Source organism: Scyliorhinus canicula, chromosome 25 (genome assembly GCF_902713615.1).
Source record: "Scyliorhinus canicula chromosome 25, sScyCan1.1, whole genome shotgun sequence".
Classification (NCBI taxonomy): Eukaryota; Metazoa; Chordata; class Chondrichthyes; order Carcharhiniformes; family Scyliorhinidae; genus Scyliorhinus; species Scyliorhinus canicula.
Window position 1 is genome coordinate 171,077 of NC_052170.1, and position 16,279 is coordinate 187,355.

Genomic DNA, 16,279 nt, shown 5'->3' on the forward strand with positions numbered 1-16,279 from the left:
AATGGCTACCTCGTGGTTCAATCCTAGAATGCCCAATGGGGCCTGACATTTTACAGGGACTGAACTGGCTGCTTTTCTTCAGAAGCAGAAATGCTTTTGCTGACATCCTACACATTTCCGATCTTTTTTCTGTCCAACTATAAAATGCTGACGTGAAATCAAACCAATCTCTGCTCAGATCCAAAATAAACAGACAACATGGAAAAAATGACGACACTTTTTCAAATTCCAATAGGCGGGCATCACTGGCATTGTTAGCTAGACTTTCCTGATTTGCTATCTTCTGAACCAATAGGAAGGTTTCTCAGACCCAGCTAATTCAAGAGTTTGAAAAGTTTGGGAGATTTTGTGGGACTCCCAGATCTAAGAAGAGTGAGAGCAGGTGCTGGTGTGTGGGTTGTGAGCTTGCAACAAACAGCTCAGAGATGTCAGTGCATTTCAACAAGGGACCTGCATATGGCCTCTCGGCAGAGGTAAACCGTAAGGTACGATCTGGCCTTTCTTTTTTGTGTACAGGGAATGTGAGTTTGCACAATAAGGAACACTAATGGTATGTTACTGGTTAACCACATTTAACCAAAACATTTATCATCGGGTCACATAAGATTTTTTCGGAGTTATTGTGTTTAGAAACTTACAGCAAATCACTGGCAGTTTGTACTGTGTTTCACAATGAGTATTGACATGTGGTAATCTTTGGAAACATTCCTTTAAATATTAGCTAGCTTGTCGATGAATCAGGTTCCAAAGTGAAGTTGGCAATGAGTGGCGAAAATGGTCAGAAGTCAGCAAAGTGTAGATAAATCAAAAAGGAGAGATTTAAATTCTGTAAAAAAATAAACCAAATTGGAGCAATTAATCTCCTAAAGTATTGGATCCACAGAATGTGAACAACAGCCAACAGGCAGCTGTTAAATGGCAATGGTCGCATGGTCCAAACTGCGCCTCTCTTGTAAGATTTAATCCATAAAACCTGTTTGTGTTATTTCAGAATTAGCCAGAGAAGCTGGGAGAACTTCAGTTCATGAAATTCAGTTTCATAAACAGTTCCACTTTGGTAATATCCATGATTTCTGTCTTAACAGGACTAATATTTAAATAGTTTAATTGCAGTTTCTGACAATAGTGGTATTCCTCTTATATAAAACAGCTGAAGGAGATTGGATGTTAAGGGCGGAGTGATAGCTGTACCTGTCAGAGTGTAGCACAGAAACAACCCTTTCTAATGAAAGGTTTGGCAGCAATTATTTTTGATTTAAATCTTCAGTTTCACTCTGCATTTCACATTTTATTCAATTGAAATTATTTTAATTACAAACTAATAGGTATTAGTTTATGTAAATTAAACATTCCTACTTTTGGCTTCACTTTCACCATATCCAGGTCAAATATAGTACAGTTTAGATACAAGAACAACTTGCATTTTTACTCGCCTTTAACATTGAAAAACATCTCAAGATGTTTCACAGGAGCATAAACAGAATGTGAAAGGGAAACACAGGGATTTCTTAGAGAAAGCAAACCAAGCATTTGGGTTAGTTTACAAAGGGATAACATTGAGAGGTGGAGAAGTTATACTAAATTTATATTAAACCTTTGTTAGACCATACTTGAATTTACTCTGTACAATTCTGGTTGGCAGATTATAAAAAGGATATAAATGTATTGGAGATGGTGCAAAAAAAAAATGTGCTCGGCTAATATCAGAACTTTGTTTTGCCTCTCAGGAAAGGATGAATATGCTAGGTCTCTTTTCTCTTGAAAAGTGAAGGCTGGTGATGATTTAATAAAAGTCTTTAATATTATGAAAGGGTTTAATAGAGTAGACGCTGAAAGGTTATTTTCACTTGTAGGAAAGAGCAAAACTAGAGGCCATCAATGCCTGATGATCACTAAGATATCAAACAGAGGATTCAGGAGAAACATCTTTACCCAGAAAGTAGTCAGAACGTGGAATCCATTACAAAAGGGAGTAGTTGAGATGAATAATGCAGCTGCATTGAAGAGTAATCTAGGTAAACGTATGAAGCAGAAAGAAAGAAATGTTTTTGCTGATGGTTTCATACCGCTTAAATCTAATGTCTAACCTACAGATTGCCCAGAAATATGACCCACAGAAAGATGAGGCACTTCGAAGCTGGATTGAAGATGTTACTGGAGCAACGCTTACAGAAAACCTAATGGATGATCTGAAAAATGGAGTCATACTGTGCCAGTGAGCAGAACTATCAGAAATATCAAAGCCACAATTCTGGGAATTGATGTCTCCAAGTGTAGAAATCAAAATCTCCAACTTGCATTTGCAGCAAGCTCATCATAGCTTCAGTGTGTGTACATGACCATTCCTCTCAACTCCAAATTTAAATTATAATTTCCACTGTGTCCTGTGGCTTTGAACCCCTTAGAATTCCACTCTGTAACCCACACTGGTCCTCACAAAACTGTCACCTTTGCCAGTAGCTTTCTGTTCCATCCTGTAACTTCTCACTAATATTCTCTCCAAGCAGCCCACAAATCCATGCAGCAGTCAGGAGGGTATCATGCATTGAAAGAAAACTGGCCACGATGAACATTTTAAGGAGAACATTGCCTCTCAATTCTTTCTCCATCCTGTAATGCTGCCAGTGCCTTGTTACCTTGTCCTGTAACCTTTAATACAGACTTGTCAAACTTGATTTCACAATGTTACATTATATTACAATACTATAAGTATTTTTCCCACATACACATGGAAAGTATGATTTCATCCTGTATTTCCTTCTATTTAAGGCTCATTAATAAACTGCAACCTGGCTCTGTGAAGAAAATTAGTGACTCCCCACAGAACTGGCATCAGGTAATGATTAACAGATTAAAAGTCTGCCTAAGCTGTTTGGTGTGCACCAGAGTATGAATTTGGAGATTTTTAAAATTCATTAAATATGGGATTTATTGGTGAGGCCAACATTTATTGCCCATCTCTAATTACCCTTGTAAAGGTGGTGGAGGGCCTTCTGCTGCAGACTGCGTGACATTGGTACGCACTGTGATGTTTGCTAGCGAGTTCCAGGATTTTGACCCATCACCAATGAAGGAATATCCGGATGGTGCGTGACTTGGAGGGGAACTTGCAGATTGTGGTGTTTCCATGTGCTTGCTGTCCTTGATCTTCTAGGTGAAAGAGTTTGTGGGTTTGAAAGGTGCAACAGAAGAGGTCGGTGCCGTGCATCTTGAAAATGGTATCTGCTGCCATTGTATACCTGCGGTAGGAGTAAATGTTTAAGGTGGTGGATAAGATTCCAACCATTCTCGGATGTCTGGGTGCTATCGAGCTTCTTGAGTGTGTTGGAACAATGCTTATTCGGACAAGTTCGGAGTATTGTTGAAGATTTAACTGGTAAGTTTGACCAGGAAGAACTGGTGGATGTGATTTATTTAGGCTTTCGGCAAGGTCTCACATGGCAGATTACTATGTAAAGTTAAAGAGCATGGGATTGCAGTTAGTGTTTTGAGATGGATAGAAAGCTGGTTAGCAGACAGGAAGCAAAGAGTTGGAATAAATGTTCACATTATATATTAATGATTTGGACGAGGGAACTAAATGTATGATCTCTAAATTTGTAGATGATACAAAGTCGGGTGGGAGGGTGAGCTGTGAGGAGGATGCAGAGATGCTTCAGCGGGATTTGGACAGGCTGAGTGAGTGGGCACATGCATGGCAGATACAGTATAATGTGGATAAATGTGAGGTTATCCATTTCAGTAGCAAAAATAGGAAGGTAGATTATTATCTGAATGAGTATAAATTGAGAGAGGTGAATATTCAGCTAGACCTGGTTGTCCTCCTCAGTCGGTGAAAGTAAGCGCGCAGGTACAGCCGGCAGTAACGAAGGCAAATGGTACGTTGGCCTTCATAGCGAGAGGATTTGAGTATAGCAATAGAGATGTTTTACGAGCAGTATATAAGGCAGGGCGAAACAGTGGCGCAGCAGTTAGCACTGCTGCCTTACGCCGCCGAGGACCTGGGTTCGATCCTGGCACATTCTCCCCATGTTTGTGTGGGTCTCACCTCCACAACCCAAAAGATGTGCAGGGTAGGTGGATTTGCCATGCTAAATTAGGGGCTGGTTTAGCACGATGGGCTAAACAGCTGGCTTGTAAGGCAGAACAATGCCAGCAACGCGGGTTCAATTCCCGTACCAGCCTCCCCGAACAGGCACCGGAATGTTGCAACTAGGGGCTTTTGACACTAACTTCATTGAAGCCTACTTGTGACAATAAGCGATTATTATTATTATTATTAAATTGCCCCTAAATTGGAAAATCTAATTAGGTACTCTAAATTTATTTAAAAAAACAATTGTATAAGGATTGGTGAGGCACGACTGGAGTACTGTGGGCAGTTTTGGTGTCCTTATCTGAGGAAGGATGTTCTTGCTATGGAGGGAGGTCAGCGAAGGTTTACCAGGCTGATTCCTGGGATGGCGGGCCTGTCAAATGAGGGTATATTCATAAAGAATGTTCCTGATGGTAGGGAGTCTAGAACTAGGGGTCATAGTTTGAGGATAAGGGGTAAACCTTTTAGGACTGAGGCGAGGAGAAATTTCTTCACCCAGAGAGCGGTGAATCTGTGGAATTCACTCCCACAGAAAGTAGTTGAGGCCAAAGCGCTGTGTAATTTCAAGAAGGAATTAGATACAGCTCTTGGGGCTAAAGGGATCAAAAGATGTGGGGGGGGGGGGGTGGAAGGCGGGATCAGGGTATTGAACTTGATGATCAGCCATGATCATAATGAATGGCGGAGCAGGCTGGAAGGGCCGAATGGCCTCCTCCTGCTTCTATTTCCTATGCATATATTCCATTACCCCCACTTTGTGCCTTGAGAATAGAGGAGAGGCTTTGGGTGTTAAGGAGTGAGTTACTCATTGCAGAATAGTCGGCCTTGTGGCCACAGTATTTATATGCTGGATCAGCAATGTTGATGTCATTGAATGTCAGGGGAGATGGTTCAGTGCCCTCTTATTAGAGATGGTCATTTCCTGCCTCTTGCAAGGGACAAATGCTACTTGGCACTAATTAACCCAAGCCTGAATGCTGCTGCACATGAACATGGACTTCTTCAGTATAAGAAGTTGGGATGTGCTGAACATTGTGTAATCATCAGCGAAAGTCCGCACTTCTGACTTTATGATGGAGGAAGCAGCTTGAGGATAGTTAGGCATAGAGCAGTACCCTGAGGAACTTCTACAATAAAGTCCTGTGGCTGAGATGATTTTCTCCAGTGGCCACAACTATCAGCCTCTGAATTAGGAAAAACTCGAGCCTGTGGAGAATTCCTGCTGTGCTGTCTCCCGTCCTCCACTTGCACCAGGTTCCAGCATCCACCACGCTCTGTGTGAAAATCTTTCCCCGCACATCTCCCCTAAACCTTCCCACTCTCATCTTGAACCTGTTCCCCCTTGTAATTGAGTCTTCCACCCTGGGAAAAAGCTTCTGACTCGTACTTTTGGAGACCTCAAGCAGGTCTCACCTCAGCCTCCGTCTTTCCAATGAAAACAATCTGAGTTTATTCAACCTCTCCTCACAGCTAACACCCTCCAGATCAGGCAACATCCTGGTAAACCTTCTTTGCACTCTCTCCAAAGCATCCACGTCCTTCTGATAGTGTGGCGACCAGACTGAACGCAATATTCCAAATGTGGTCTGACTAAAGGTTGTTTTTTTAAAAAATATTTTATTGAAGCATTTGTGATTTTCACAATTTAACATATTGACATTTCTAAAACAACCGCGCGGGTCGATGCACAAAATGCCCCTTAAAATAACACACAATAAACCACGTACCCCCCTTCTCCCGCCCTATCCCCAATTATCCGTATACTAAATTCCCTGTCCTTATTTAACATTACCATGCCTCCTATTCCCCCCCCCCCCCTTTTCCCTTTCCCCCCTTACTGCTGACGTTCAGTTTTTGTTAAAGAAATCGATGAACGGCTGCCAACTCCGGGCGAATCCCTGTATTGATCCTCTGAGAGTGAACTTGATTTTCTCCAGACTGAGAAACCCGACCATATCACTGACCCACATTCCTGATTCCGGGATCTCCGAGTTCCTCCATCTCAGCAAGATCCGTGTCCGGGCCACCAGGGAGGAGAGGGCCAGAATATCGGCATACCTCCCCCCTTTGCCCCCGGATCTTCCGACTCCCCAAATATTGCTAATTCTGGACTCGGAGTTACCCTACCTTCCAGGACTTCCGACATAACATCTGCAAATCCCTGCCAGAATTCCCTGTTTCAGACATGCCCAAAACATATGAACATGGTTGGCCGGGCTACCCCACACTGCCCACATCTGTCCTCCACCTCCTCGAAGAACCTACTCATCGGGGCTACCGTTATGTGGGCCCTGTGGACTACCTTGAACTGAATCAAGCTGAGTCCAGCACAGGGCGAGGATGCATTTACCCTTTTCAAGGCTTTTTCCCCACAGTTCAGTTTCCAGCTCCCCTCCCAACCCCTCTTCCCACTTCACCTCTCTGATAGGGGTCCCTTCCCACTGTAACAATTCCCTGTATATGTCCGAAACCTTCCCACCTCCAACCCCTGTTTCTGACAGCACTTTATCCCATAGTCCCCTCAGGGGGAGGCGGGGAAAGCTTGGGACCCGTCTCCGTACAAAGTCCCGCACTTGAAAATACCAAACCCATTTCCTCCCGGCAAGTCAAACTCCTCCTCTAATGTCTCCAAGGACGGGAAGCCCTCCTGGATGAATAGATCCCCAAACCTCTCAATCCCTGCCCGCTGCCATACATTAAAGCCCCCATCCAGCCCCCCGGGACAAACCGGTGATTGTCACAGATCAGTGACCACACTGACGCCCCCTTCAGTCTCATATGCTGCCTCCATTGCCCCAACACCCTCTGGGCTGCCACCACCACAGGACTTGTGGAGTACCGAGCCAGTGAGAACAGCAGCGGCGCCGTCAGTAAAGCCTCCAGACTCGTACCTTTGCAGGATGCTGCCTCCATCCGCTCCCAGACCGACCCCTCCCCCACTACCCACTTCCTGACCATCGATATGTTGGCAGCCCAGTAATAGTTAATAAAGCTCAGGAGAGCCAATCCCCCTTCCCCGCGGGCCCGTTCCAGGAGTACCTTCTTTACTCTCGGAGTTTCACCCACCCACATAATCCTCGATATCGCCACATTAATAGTTCTGAAAAAAGCCTTTGGGACAAAAATCGGCAGACACTGAAAAAAGAAAAGCAGTCTCGGAAGGACAGTCATCTTCACCGTCTGAACCCTCCCAGCCAGCGTCAGTGGCTATATGTCCCATCTACAAAAGCCGTCTAATGTTGGATGTCAGGTGCCTGACCTTTACAAATCCCGTCTGATCCTTCCCAATTATCTCTGGGACACAATCCTCTATTCAAGTGGCCAGGATCTTTGCCAATAATTTGGCATCTACATTCAAGAGGGAGATTGGCCTGTACGATCCACAGCTCTCCGGATCCTTGTCCGGCTTCAGGATAAGAGAAATTGATGCCTGTGATAACGTTGGGGGGAGTACTCCCAGCTCCTTGGACTCATTGAAAGCCTTAACCAGGAGCGGCCCCAATAACCCAGAGAACTTCTGATAAAATCCCACTGGGAACCCATCAGATCCCAGGGCTTTACCCGATTGCATCTCCCCCAGTCCCTCTATCACCTCCCCAAGCCCAATCGGGCCCCCCAGGGGCCTCCACCAGCTCCTCATTTACCTTTGGGAACTCTAGCCTCCCCAGGAATTGATTCATGCCCTCTTTCCCACCCTGGGGTTCCGACTCGTATAGCTGGCTAGAAAATTCCCAGAACACTTAATTCACCGTCCCCGGGTCCGTCTCCGTCTTCCCCCTCAAATCCTTTATTTTCCCTATTTCTCTCGCCGCCTCTTGTTTTCTCAGATGTGTCAGCATCCTGCCAGTTTTCTCCCCATGTTCATATATTGCCCCTTTTACCCTCCTCAGCTGACCCTCTGCCTTTCCTGTGGAAAGGAGCCCAAACTCCATTTGAAGTCTCTGATGCTCCTTCAGGAGCTCCTCATTTGGAGACTCTGAATATCTCCTGTCCACCTGTAAGATTTCTCCTACCAACCTGTCCAGCTCCGACAGCTCAGTTTTATCCCTGTGTGCTCGAATCGAAATACATTCTGCTCAAATGGCCTCTTTCAGTGTCTCCCAGACCACCCCAGCTGCAGTCTCTCCCCTGTCATTGATCTTTATGTACCCCCAAATGGCCTCTCTCACTCGCTCACAGATCTCCTCATCCGCTAACAGCCCTGTATCGAGTCTCCACTGTGGGCGCTGGGGCATTCCCCTGTCTGCCCGGAGGTCTATCCAGTGTGGTGCGTGATCTGAGACCACAATTGCTGAGTACTCAGTGTCCTCAACCCCTGCTAGCAGTATTTTATCTGGCACGAAGAAATCTATCCTGGAGTACGCCTTATGTACATGGGAGTAGAATGAATATTCCCTGCTCCTTGGTCTCTCAAATCTCCACGGATCCACCCCTCCCATGCGCTCCATGAACCCCCGCAGTTCCTTTTCCATTGCTGATAGCTTCCCCAACCTAGCACTCGACCGGTCCAGCCTCGGGTCCAGGACCTTATTAAAGTCACCCCCCATGACCGAGTGAAGGTCTGGGATCTTCCCCAGCACCTTCCTGATAAAGGCGACATCATCCCAGTTTGGGGCATATATATTCACCAGCACCACTGCCATTCCCTCTAGCTTCCCGCTAACTATAATAAATCTGCCTCCCGGGTCTACCTCTATCCTCCCCACCTCGAATGTCACCCTTTTATTAATCAGGATAGCCACCCCCCTTGTTTTAAAGTCCAGTCCTGAGTGAAACACTTGCCCAACCCATCCCTTCTTTAATCTAATTTGGTCTCCCAGCTTCAAGTGTGTCTCCTGTAGCATAGCCACGTCCGCTTTTAACTGTCTCAGGTGTGCAAACACACGAGCTCTCTTAACCGGCCCGTTCAGTCCACGAATATTCCATGTAACCAGTCTGGTTAGGGGCATATAAATGCCCCCCTCCCCTGTCGGTCAACCATGACCTTTCCCAGGCCAGCTCCTAGCCCGTGTTCCGCACCTCACTTGATCCGCCCCTCGGTGGTGACTGCCATCTGATCTCCATCTCCAAACTCCTAACTGTCCCTTACCCATCAGCAGTACCCCCCCCCCCCCCTCTCCAGCCCACCCCCCCCCCCCCTCACTTTGTCTTTCCTCAGCTCTCCCCCCACTTTGCTCCTGTGAACCAGCTATCCAGCTAGCTCAGCGTCTCCCACCCTCTGGCGTCAGAAAGCCTGCCGACTGCCAGATTCTATCACACCGAGCAATAAAACAAGCACTCAACACAGTAACAACAATCCCAAAAAGCAAACATACCCTCTCCCAATGCACAGCCAAAGAGGCAAACCCCTCCCCCTTTAACCAATTCTTCTCAGTCCCATCACCTTCAAACAGAATCCAACACAAAGGAAGAAGCTTCAAGCAGCTTAAGTGAAATTACGCACACAAGAATCAACCATCCTTCTTGTGGAAACTAAAACAGTCCATGGCATCTTAAACGTTCTTCCCTCTGTGATATGACACATAAAGCAGTAAATCAAAATCAAATCACACAAGAAGAGAGGAAAGAGAAAAAAAATAGTAAAACACCTGAACCCTTTTCTCCCCGAACATCGCAACTTAACTCCCAGAATTAAAAGACCAGGGGGCTGAATGGGCCGGTTAAGAGAACTAGGGTATTTTCTCATCTGAAGGGGCTGAAGGCAGACGTGGCTATGCTCCAGGAGACCCACCTGAAGGTGGCGGACCAGGTTCGTCTGAGGGAGGGGTGGGTGGGGCAGGTTTTTCACTCAGGATTGGACGCGAAGAACCGGGGGGTGGCGATTCTGGTGGGGAAGAGGGTGGCGTTCGAGACGGCTGAGGTGGTGTCGGACAAGGAGGGCAGATATATTATGGTGAAGGGTAGGCTGCAGGGAGAGAAGGTTGGATTGGATTGGATTGGATTTGTTTATTGTCACGTGTACCGAGGTACAGTGAAAAGTATTTTTCTGCAAGCAGCTCAACATATCATTCAGTACATGGGAAGAAAAGGGAATTAAACAGAATTCAAGAAAATACAAGAAAATACATGAGAATACATAATACATACCTGAGAATACAGGTGGTGCTGGTTAATGTATATGCCCCGAATTGGGATGATGCTGGCTTCATGAGGCGCTTGTTGGGCCGCATTCCGGACCTGGAGGCAGGGGGCCTGATCATGGGGGGAGACTTTAACACAGTGCTGGATCCCCCACTGGACCGGTCCAGTTCAAGGACGGGTAGGAGACCGGCGACGGCCAAAGTGCTGAGGGGGTTTATGGACCAGATGGGAGGGGTGGATCCCTGGAGGTTTGGGAGGCCGAGAGCGCGGGAGTATTCCTTTTTCTCTCATGTCCATAGGGTTTATTCCCGAATAGATTTTTTGGTCCTGGGCAGGGGATTGATCCCGAAGGTGCAGGATGCCGAGTATTCGGCCATAGCGATTTCAGACCATGCTCCGCACTGGGTTGATCTGGAGATGGGGGAGGCGCGGGACCAGCGCCCGCTCTGGCGCCTGGATGTGGGGATGCTGGCTGATGAGGAGGTGTGTAGGAGGGTCCGGGGAAGTATTGAGGGGTATCTTGATACCAACAGAATTAAAAGACCAAAATTTTAAACAAGACATAGCAAAACACAGAACCATTTTTCTCACCATCCCGCCATCCTGTCTCCTCCCCCAACTCAGACCCCCACAGTTTGAGTTTAAAACTCGCTACACCAGATTGCCAGGTTCTACCCCTCCCCCTTTGACCGATTCTTATCAGTCACATCACTTTCAAAGAGAATCAAACACAATAGAAGAAGCTCCAAGCAGCTTAATCAAAATTATGCATGCAAGAATCAACCATCTTTGTTACAGAGAATAAATCAAAATCAAATTACAGAAGACGAGAGAAAAGAAAAGAGAGAAAAACATTTTTTTTTAAAAAATAAAACACCCAAACCCTTTTCTTCCCGAACATCACAACTTAACTCGCAGAATTAAAAGTTTTAAACAAGACAAAGCAGAACACAGAACCATGTTTCTCTCCTCCCCGCCACTCCATCCCGTCCCTCAAACTCAGCCCACCAGTTAGAATTTAAGAGTCCATACTTTTAGTGTCCTTAAGCCAGATTATTGTCTTTATTAAAGTAACCACGTGCCAGGCGGCAGATGGAGGGGTTCCCCTTGCTGCCCCCACGTGGGGTACGGGACAGGGTGCTCTCGGGGGTGTGGGTCGGAGGAGGGAGGATTTCGGACATATACCGTGTAATGCAGGAGGTAGACGAGGCCTCGGTGGAGGAACTGAAGGGTAAATGGGAAGAGGAGCTGGGTGAGGAGATTGAGGAGGGGACGTGGGTGGATGCCCTGGAGAGAGTGAATTCCTCCTCTTCCTGTGCGAGGCTTAGCCTCATACAGTTCAAGGTGCTGCATAGGGCCCACATGACTGGGTCGAGGATGAGCTGGTTTTTCGGGGGCGAGCACAGATGTGCTAGGTGCTCGGGGAGCCCAGCGAACCACGCCCATATATTTTGGGCGTGCCAAGCATTGGGGGAGTTTTGGAAGGGGGTAGCAAGGACAGTGTCGAGGGTGGTGGGATCCAGGGTCGAGCCAGGCTGGGGACTCGCAATTTTTGGGGTTGCAGTGGAGCCGGGAGTGCAGGAGGCGAAAGAGGCCGGTGTTCTGGCCTTTGCGTCCCTAGTAGCCCGGCGGAGGATCTTGCTCCAATGGAAGGATGCGAGGCCCCCAAGCGTGGAGGCCTGGATCTCTGATATGGCGGGGTTTATTAAATTGGAGAGGGTGAAATTTGCCCTGAGGGGATCAGTACAAGGGTTTTTCAGGCGGTGGCAGTCTTTCCTGGACTTCCTGGCGGAACGGTAGGGAAATAGGCTGACAGCAGCAGCAACCGGGGGGGGGGGGGGGGGGGGGGGGGGGGGGGGGATTGGGGGGAGGGAGAACTGTGTACATGGGTTTGTGGAGGGTGCTATCTCTCTCTTTTTTGTTTTTTTCTTTTTTCTTTTTCTTTGTTTTTGTTCCGGAGAATTGAAGCACAGCTCCTAGTTCTCAGAGGTCGCCCAAAGACGCGCCGGGTATAACAGTCCAAATTTAATGTCTTTCTCAAACAGGGCCGCCTTAACTTTGTTGAAACTTGCTCTCCTCTTTGTGAGTTCTAGTCCCCAGTCTTGGTACACCCGGATCTCTGATTCTTCCCACATGTACCGTTTTGTCTGCCTGGCCCACTTCATGATCCGCTCCTTGTCGAGGAATCGATGTAGCCTCACCACCATGGCCCTCGGGGGCTCACGTCCCTGGGGCTTACGTACGAGCACCCTATGTGCCCGGTCCACCTCCAGCCGCTTGTCAAACACACCGGCCCCGACCATCTCCTGCAACATCTTGCCGCATCTGATCCCTCCTTCCCCTCTGGCAGCCCGATGATTCGGATATTTTGCCTGCTAAACTGGTTCTCCAAGTCTTCCACTTTATCCAGCAGTCGTTTCTGTCTGGCCTGCAGTATGCTAATTTCCAAAGCCATTGCAGTGGACTCCTCCTCTCGTTCAGTCGCCAGCTCCTGCAGCTTTAGAATCTCCTGTCCCTGGGTCGTCGTTTTCTCCTCCACCCGGTCAACCACCTCCTTAATCGAGGCTATCATCTGGGTCACATCTTCTGTACACTCCTTGTGATGCCGGGTGAACTTCTCATCCAGGTACTCGACCCATTGCTCCATCGACCAGTGAGCTGGCGTGGACACTGATCTTTAATAATGGACTCTAAAATCTTACCAATGACCGAAGTCAGGCTAACCGGCCTATAATTTCCCGTCTTCTGCCTCCCTCCCTTCTTAAACAGCGGTGTTACATTAGCCATTTCCAGTTCTCTGGCACCCTCTCTGCCTCTAGTGATTCCTGAAAGATCAATCACTAATGCCTCCACATCTGCTGGGCTATCTCCTTTAGAACCCTGGGGTGTAGTCCATCTGGTCCAGGTGATTTAGCCATCTTCAGACCTTTCACTTTCCCCTTCTCCTTAGCGATGGTCACTACACTCACCTCTGCCCCTGATTCTTTTGAAGTTCTGGTATGCCACTGGTGATTTGCACCAGGACAACTGATGAAAAGTAACTATTCAGTTCCTCTGCCATTTCCATGTCGCCAATTCTACTTCCCCACCCTAATTTTAAAATGGTCCAATGTCCTTTCTTGCTTCTCTCTTACCTTTTATATATTGAAAAAAACTTCCTATCTTCATTTATATTACTAGCTAGCTTGCACTCATACTTCATCTGCTCCCCCCTTATTGCTTTTTTAGTTGCCCTCTACTCGCTTTTAAAGGCTTCCCAATCTTCTGACTGCTCACTAGTCCTCACCACTTTGTCTGCTTTTTCTTTTGCTTTTATGCTGTCCTTTACATCCCACGTCAGCCATGAATGCCTTGTCCTCCCCTTTGCATGTCTCTTCCTCCTTGGGATGAATTTCTGTTGTGCCTCCCGAATAACCCCCAGAAACTCCTGCCATTGCTGTTCAACTGCCTTCCCTGCTCGGCTCCTTCTCCAATCAACTCTGGCCAGCTCCTCCCTCATGTCTTTGTAGTTACCCTTATTTAATTGTAATACCGTTACGTCTGATTGCAGCTTCTCCCTCTCAAACTGCAGGGTAAATTCTATATTATAGGCAATGTCCTATGAGGGTTACTTCACCTTAAGTTCCCTAATCAAGTCTGCTTCAGTACACATCACCAAATCCAGAATTGCCTGTTCCCTAGTAGGCTCTGTCACAAGCTGCACCGAATAGACATCTCTTAGACATTCCACAAATTATTTTTCTTGGGATCTGCTACCAACCTAATTTTCCCAGTCCACCTGCATATTGAGGTCCCCCATGATTATTGTAATATTGTCTTTCTTATATGCTTTTTATCTCCTGATTTATTTTCTGCCCCACATCCTGACTGCTGCTAGGGAGCCTGTACATAACTCCCATCAGGTTCTTTTTACCTTTGCGATTCCTCTACTCTACCCACATAGATTCTATGCCTTCTGAAAGTGTATCAAGGCAGATAAATCTCCGGGACCTGATGAAATGTATCCCAGGACATTGTGGGAGGCTAGGGAGGAAATTGCGGGTCCACTGACAGATATTTGAATTGTTGATAACCACAGGCGAGGTGCCTGAAGATTGGGAGTGGCAAATGTTGTGCCCTTGTTTAAGAAGGGCCACAGGGAAAAGCCTGGGAACTACAGACCGGTGAGCCTAACGTCTGTGCTGGGTAAATTGTGAGAAGGTATTCTGAGAGACAGGAATCTACAGGCATTTAGAGAGGCAAGGACTGATTAGGGACGGTCAGCATGACTTTGTGAGTGGAAATCATGTCTCACGGATTTGATTGAGATTTTTGAAGTGGTAACCAAGAAGCTGGATGAGGGCAGTGCAGTCGATGTTGTCTACTGATCCTATATCGCTTAGAGTCATAGAGGTTTAGAGCAAGGAAACAGACCCTTCAGCCCAACTTGTCCATACCGCCCAGTTTTTACCACTAAGCTAGTCCCAATTGCCCACATTTGGCCCATATCCCTCTATACCCACCTTTCCCATATATCTGTCTAAATGCATTTTAAAATTGTACCCTCCTCTACCACTGCCTCTGGCAGCTCGTTCCAGACACTTACCACCTTGTGTGTAAAAATTACCCCTCTGGACCTTTTTGTATCTCTCCCGTCTCACCTTAAATCTATGCCCTCTAGTTTTAGACTCCCCTTTGGGAAAAGGTGTTGACTATTTACCTTGGGTGGAATTCTCTCACCCCCCCCCCCGTCGGAGAATCGGCGGTGGGCCGTGCGAATCGCGCCACGCCGCCCCGATGCCGGGACGCGATTTTCCACAGAGAATCGGCGCCACTGGGGCCGGCACGGTCGGCGCGGGTCAGGGTATGCGCCAACTCTCCGGCACGGGCTGGTGCGCTGATTCTCCGCCCCAGATGGGCCGAGGGGCCGTCACCAAAAAGCCGAGTCCTGCCGTCGCGTTCTAACATCCTCTGAGCCAGCGGGATCTCGGCGTTGAAGGGTCCAGGGGTGGCCTGTGGGGGGGGGGGGGGGGGGGGGGGGTGCACCTCCTTCTCTGTAATATGGTCATGCTAAACTGTCTGGCATTGTGTCCAAAAATGTTACTGGGTTACAGGGATAGGGTGGAAGTGTGGGCTGAGGTAGGGTGCTCTTTCCAAGGGCCAGTGTAGACCCGATAGGTCGAATGGCCTCCTTCTGCACTGCAAATTCTATGACTATGTCTATGTCTGTGTCTATCACAAATAGGAAGGCAGATTATTATTTGAATGGATGTAAATTGAGAGAGGTGGATACTCAGCGAGATCTTGGTGTCCTCGTGCATCAGTCGCTGAAAGTAAGCGCACAGGTACAGCAGGCAGTAAAGAAGGCAAATGTATGTTGGCCTTCACAGTGAGAGGATTTGAGTTTCGGAATAGGGATGTTTTACTGCAATTGTACAGGGCATTGGTGAGGCCACACCTGGAGTATTGTGTGCAGTTTTGGTGTCCTTAACTGAGGAAGGATGTTCTTGCTATGGATTGGATTGGATTGGAATTGTTTACTGTCACGTGTACCGAGGGACAGTGAAAAGTATTTTTCTTAGAGCAGCTCAACAGATCATTCAGTACATGGGAAGAAAAGGGAGTAAAAGAAAATCCATAATATGGCAACACAAGGTATACAATGTAACTACATAAATTAAAAATGAAAATTGCTTATTGTCACGAGTAGGCTTCAAAAGAAGTTACTGTGAAAAGCCGCTAGTCGCCACATTCCAGCGCCTGTTCGGGGAGGCCGGTACGGGAATCGAACCGTGCTGCTGGCCTGCCTTGGTCTGCTTTCAAAGCCAGCGATTTAGCCCAGTGTGCTAAACCAGCACTGGCATCGGAAGAAGCATACAGGGTGTAGTGTTAATGAGGTCAGTCCACAAGAGGGTTATTTAGGAGTCTGGCGACAGTGGGGAAGAAGCTGTTTTTGAGTCTGTTCGTGCGCGTTCTCAGACTTCTGTATCTCCTGCCCGATGGAAGAAGTTGGAAGAGTGAGTAAGCCGGGTGGGAGGTGACTCTACAGGGAGTAGAGTAGGGGGCTAAGTACGCAGCCTTGCGGGGCCCCGGTATTGAGGACTATTGTGGAGGAGGTGTTGT

At 47.4% G+C, this 16,279-nt stretch overlaps 1 protein-coding gene across 3 annotated transcripts in view; it reads left to right on the top strand.

Annotated features, from left to right (window-relative positions):
• Positions 1–16,279, top strand: part of LOC119957158 (calponin-1-like) — a 102,939-nt gene that overhangs the window by 67,113 nt on the left and 19,547 nt on the right. For 2 of the 3 annotated variants that reach the window (XM_038784936.1, XM_038784938.1), the window contains exons 3-4: positions 2,094–2,215; positions 2,770–2,836. In XM_038784936.1, coding sequence (XP_038640864.1) covers positions 2,094–2,215; positions 2,770–2,836 — 189 coding nt within the window. Of the gene's footprint in view, positions 1–287; positions 486–2,093; positions 2,216–2,769; positions 2,837–16,279 lie in introns of those variants that run through there. The other variant, XM_038784937.1, reaches the window with a different exon arrangement.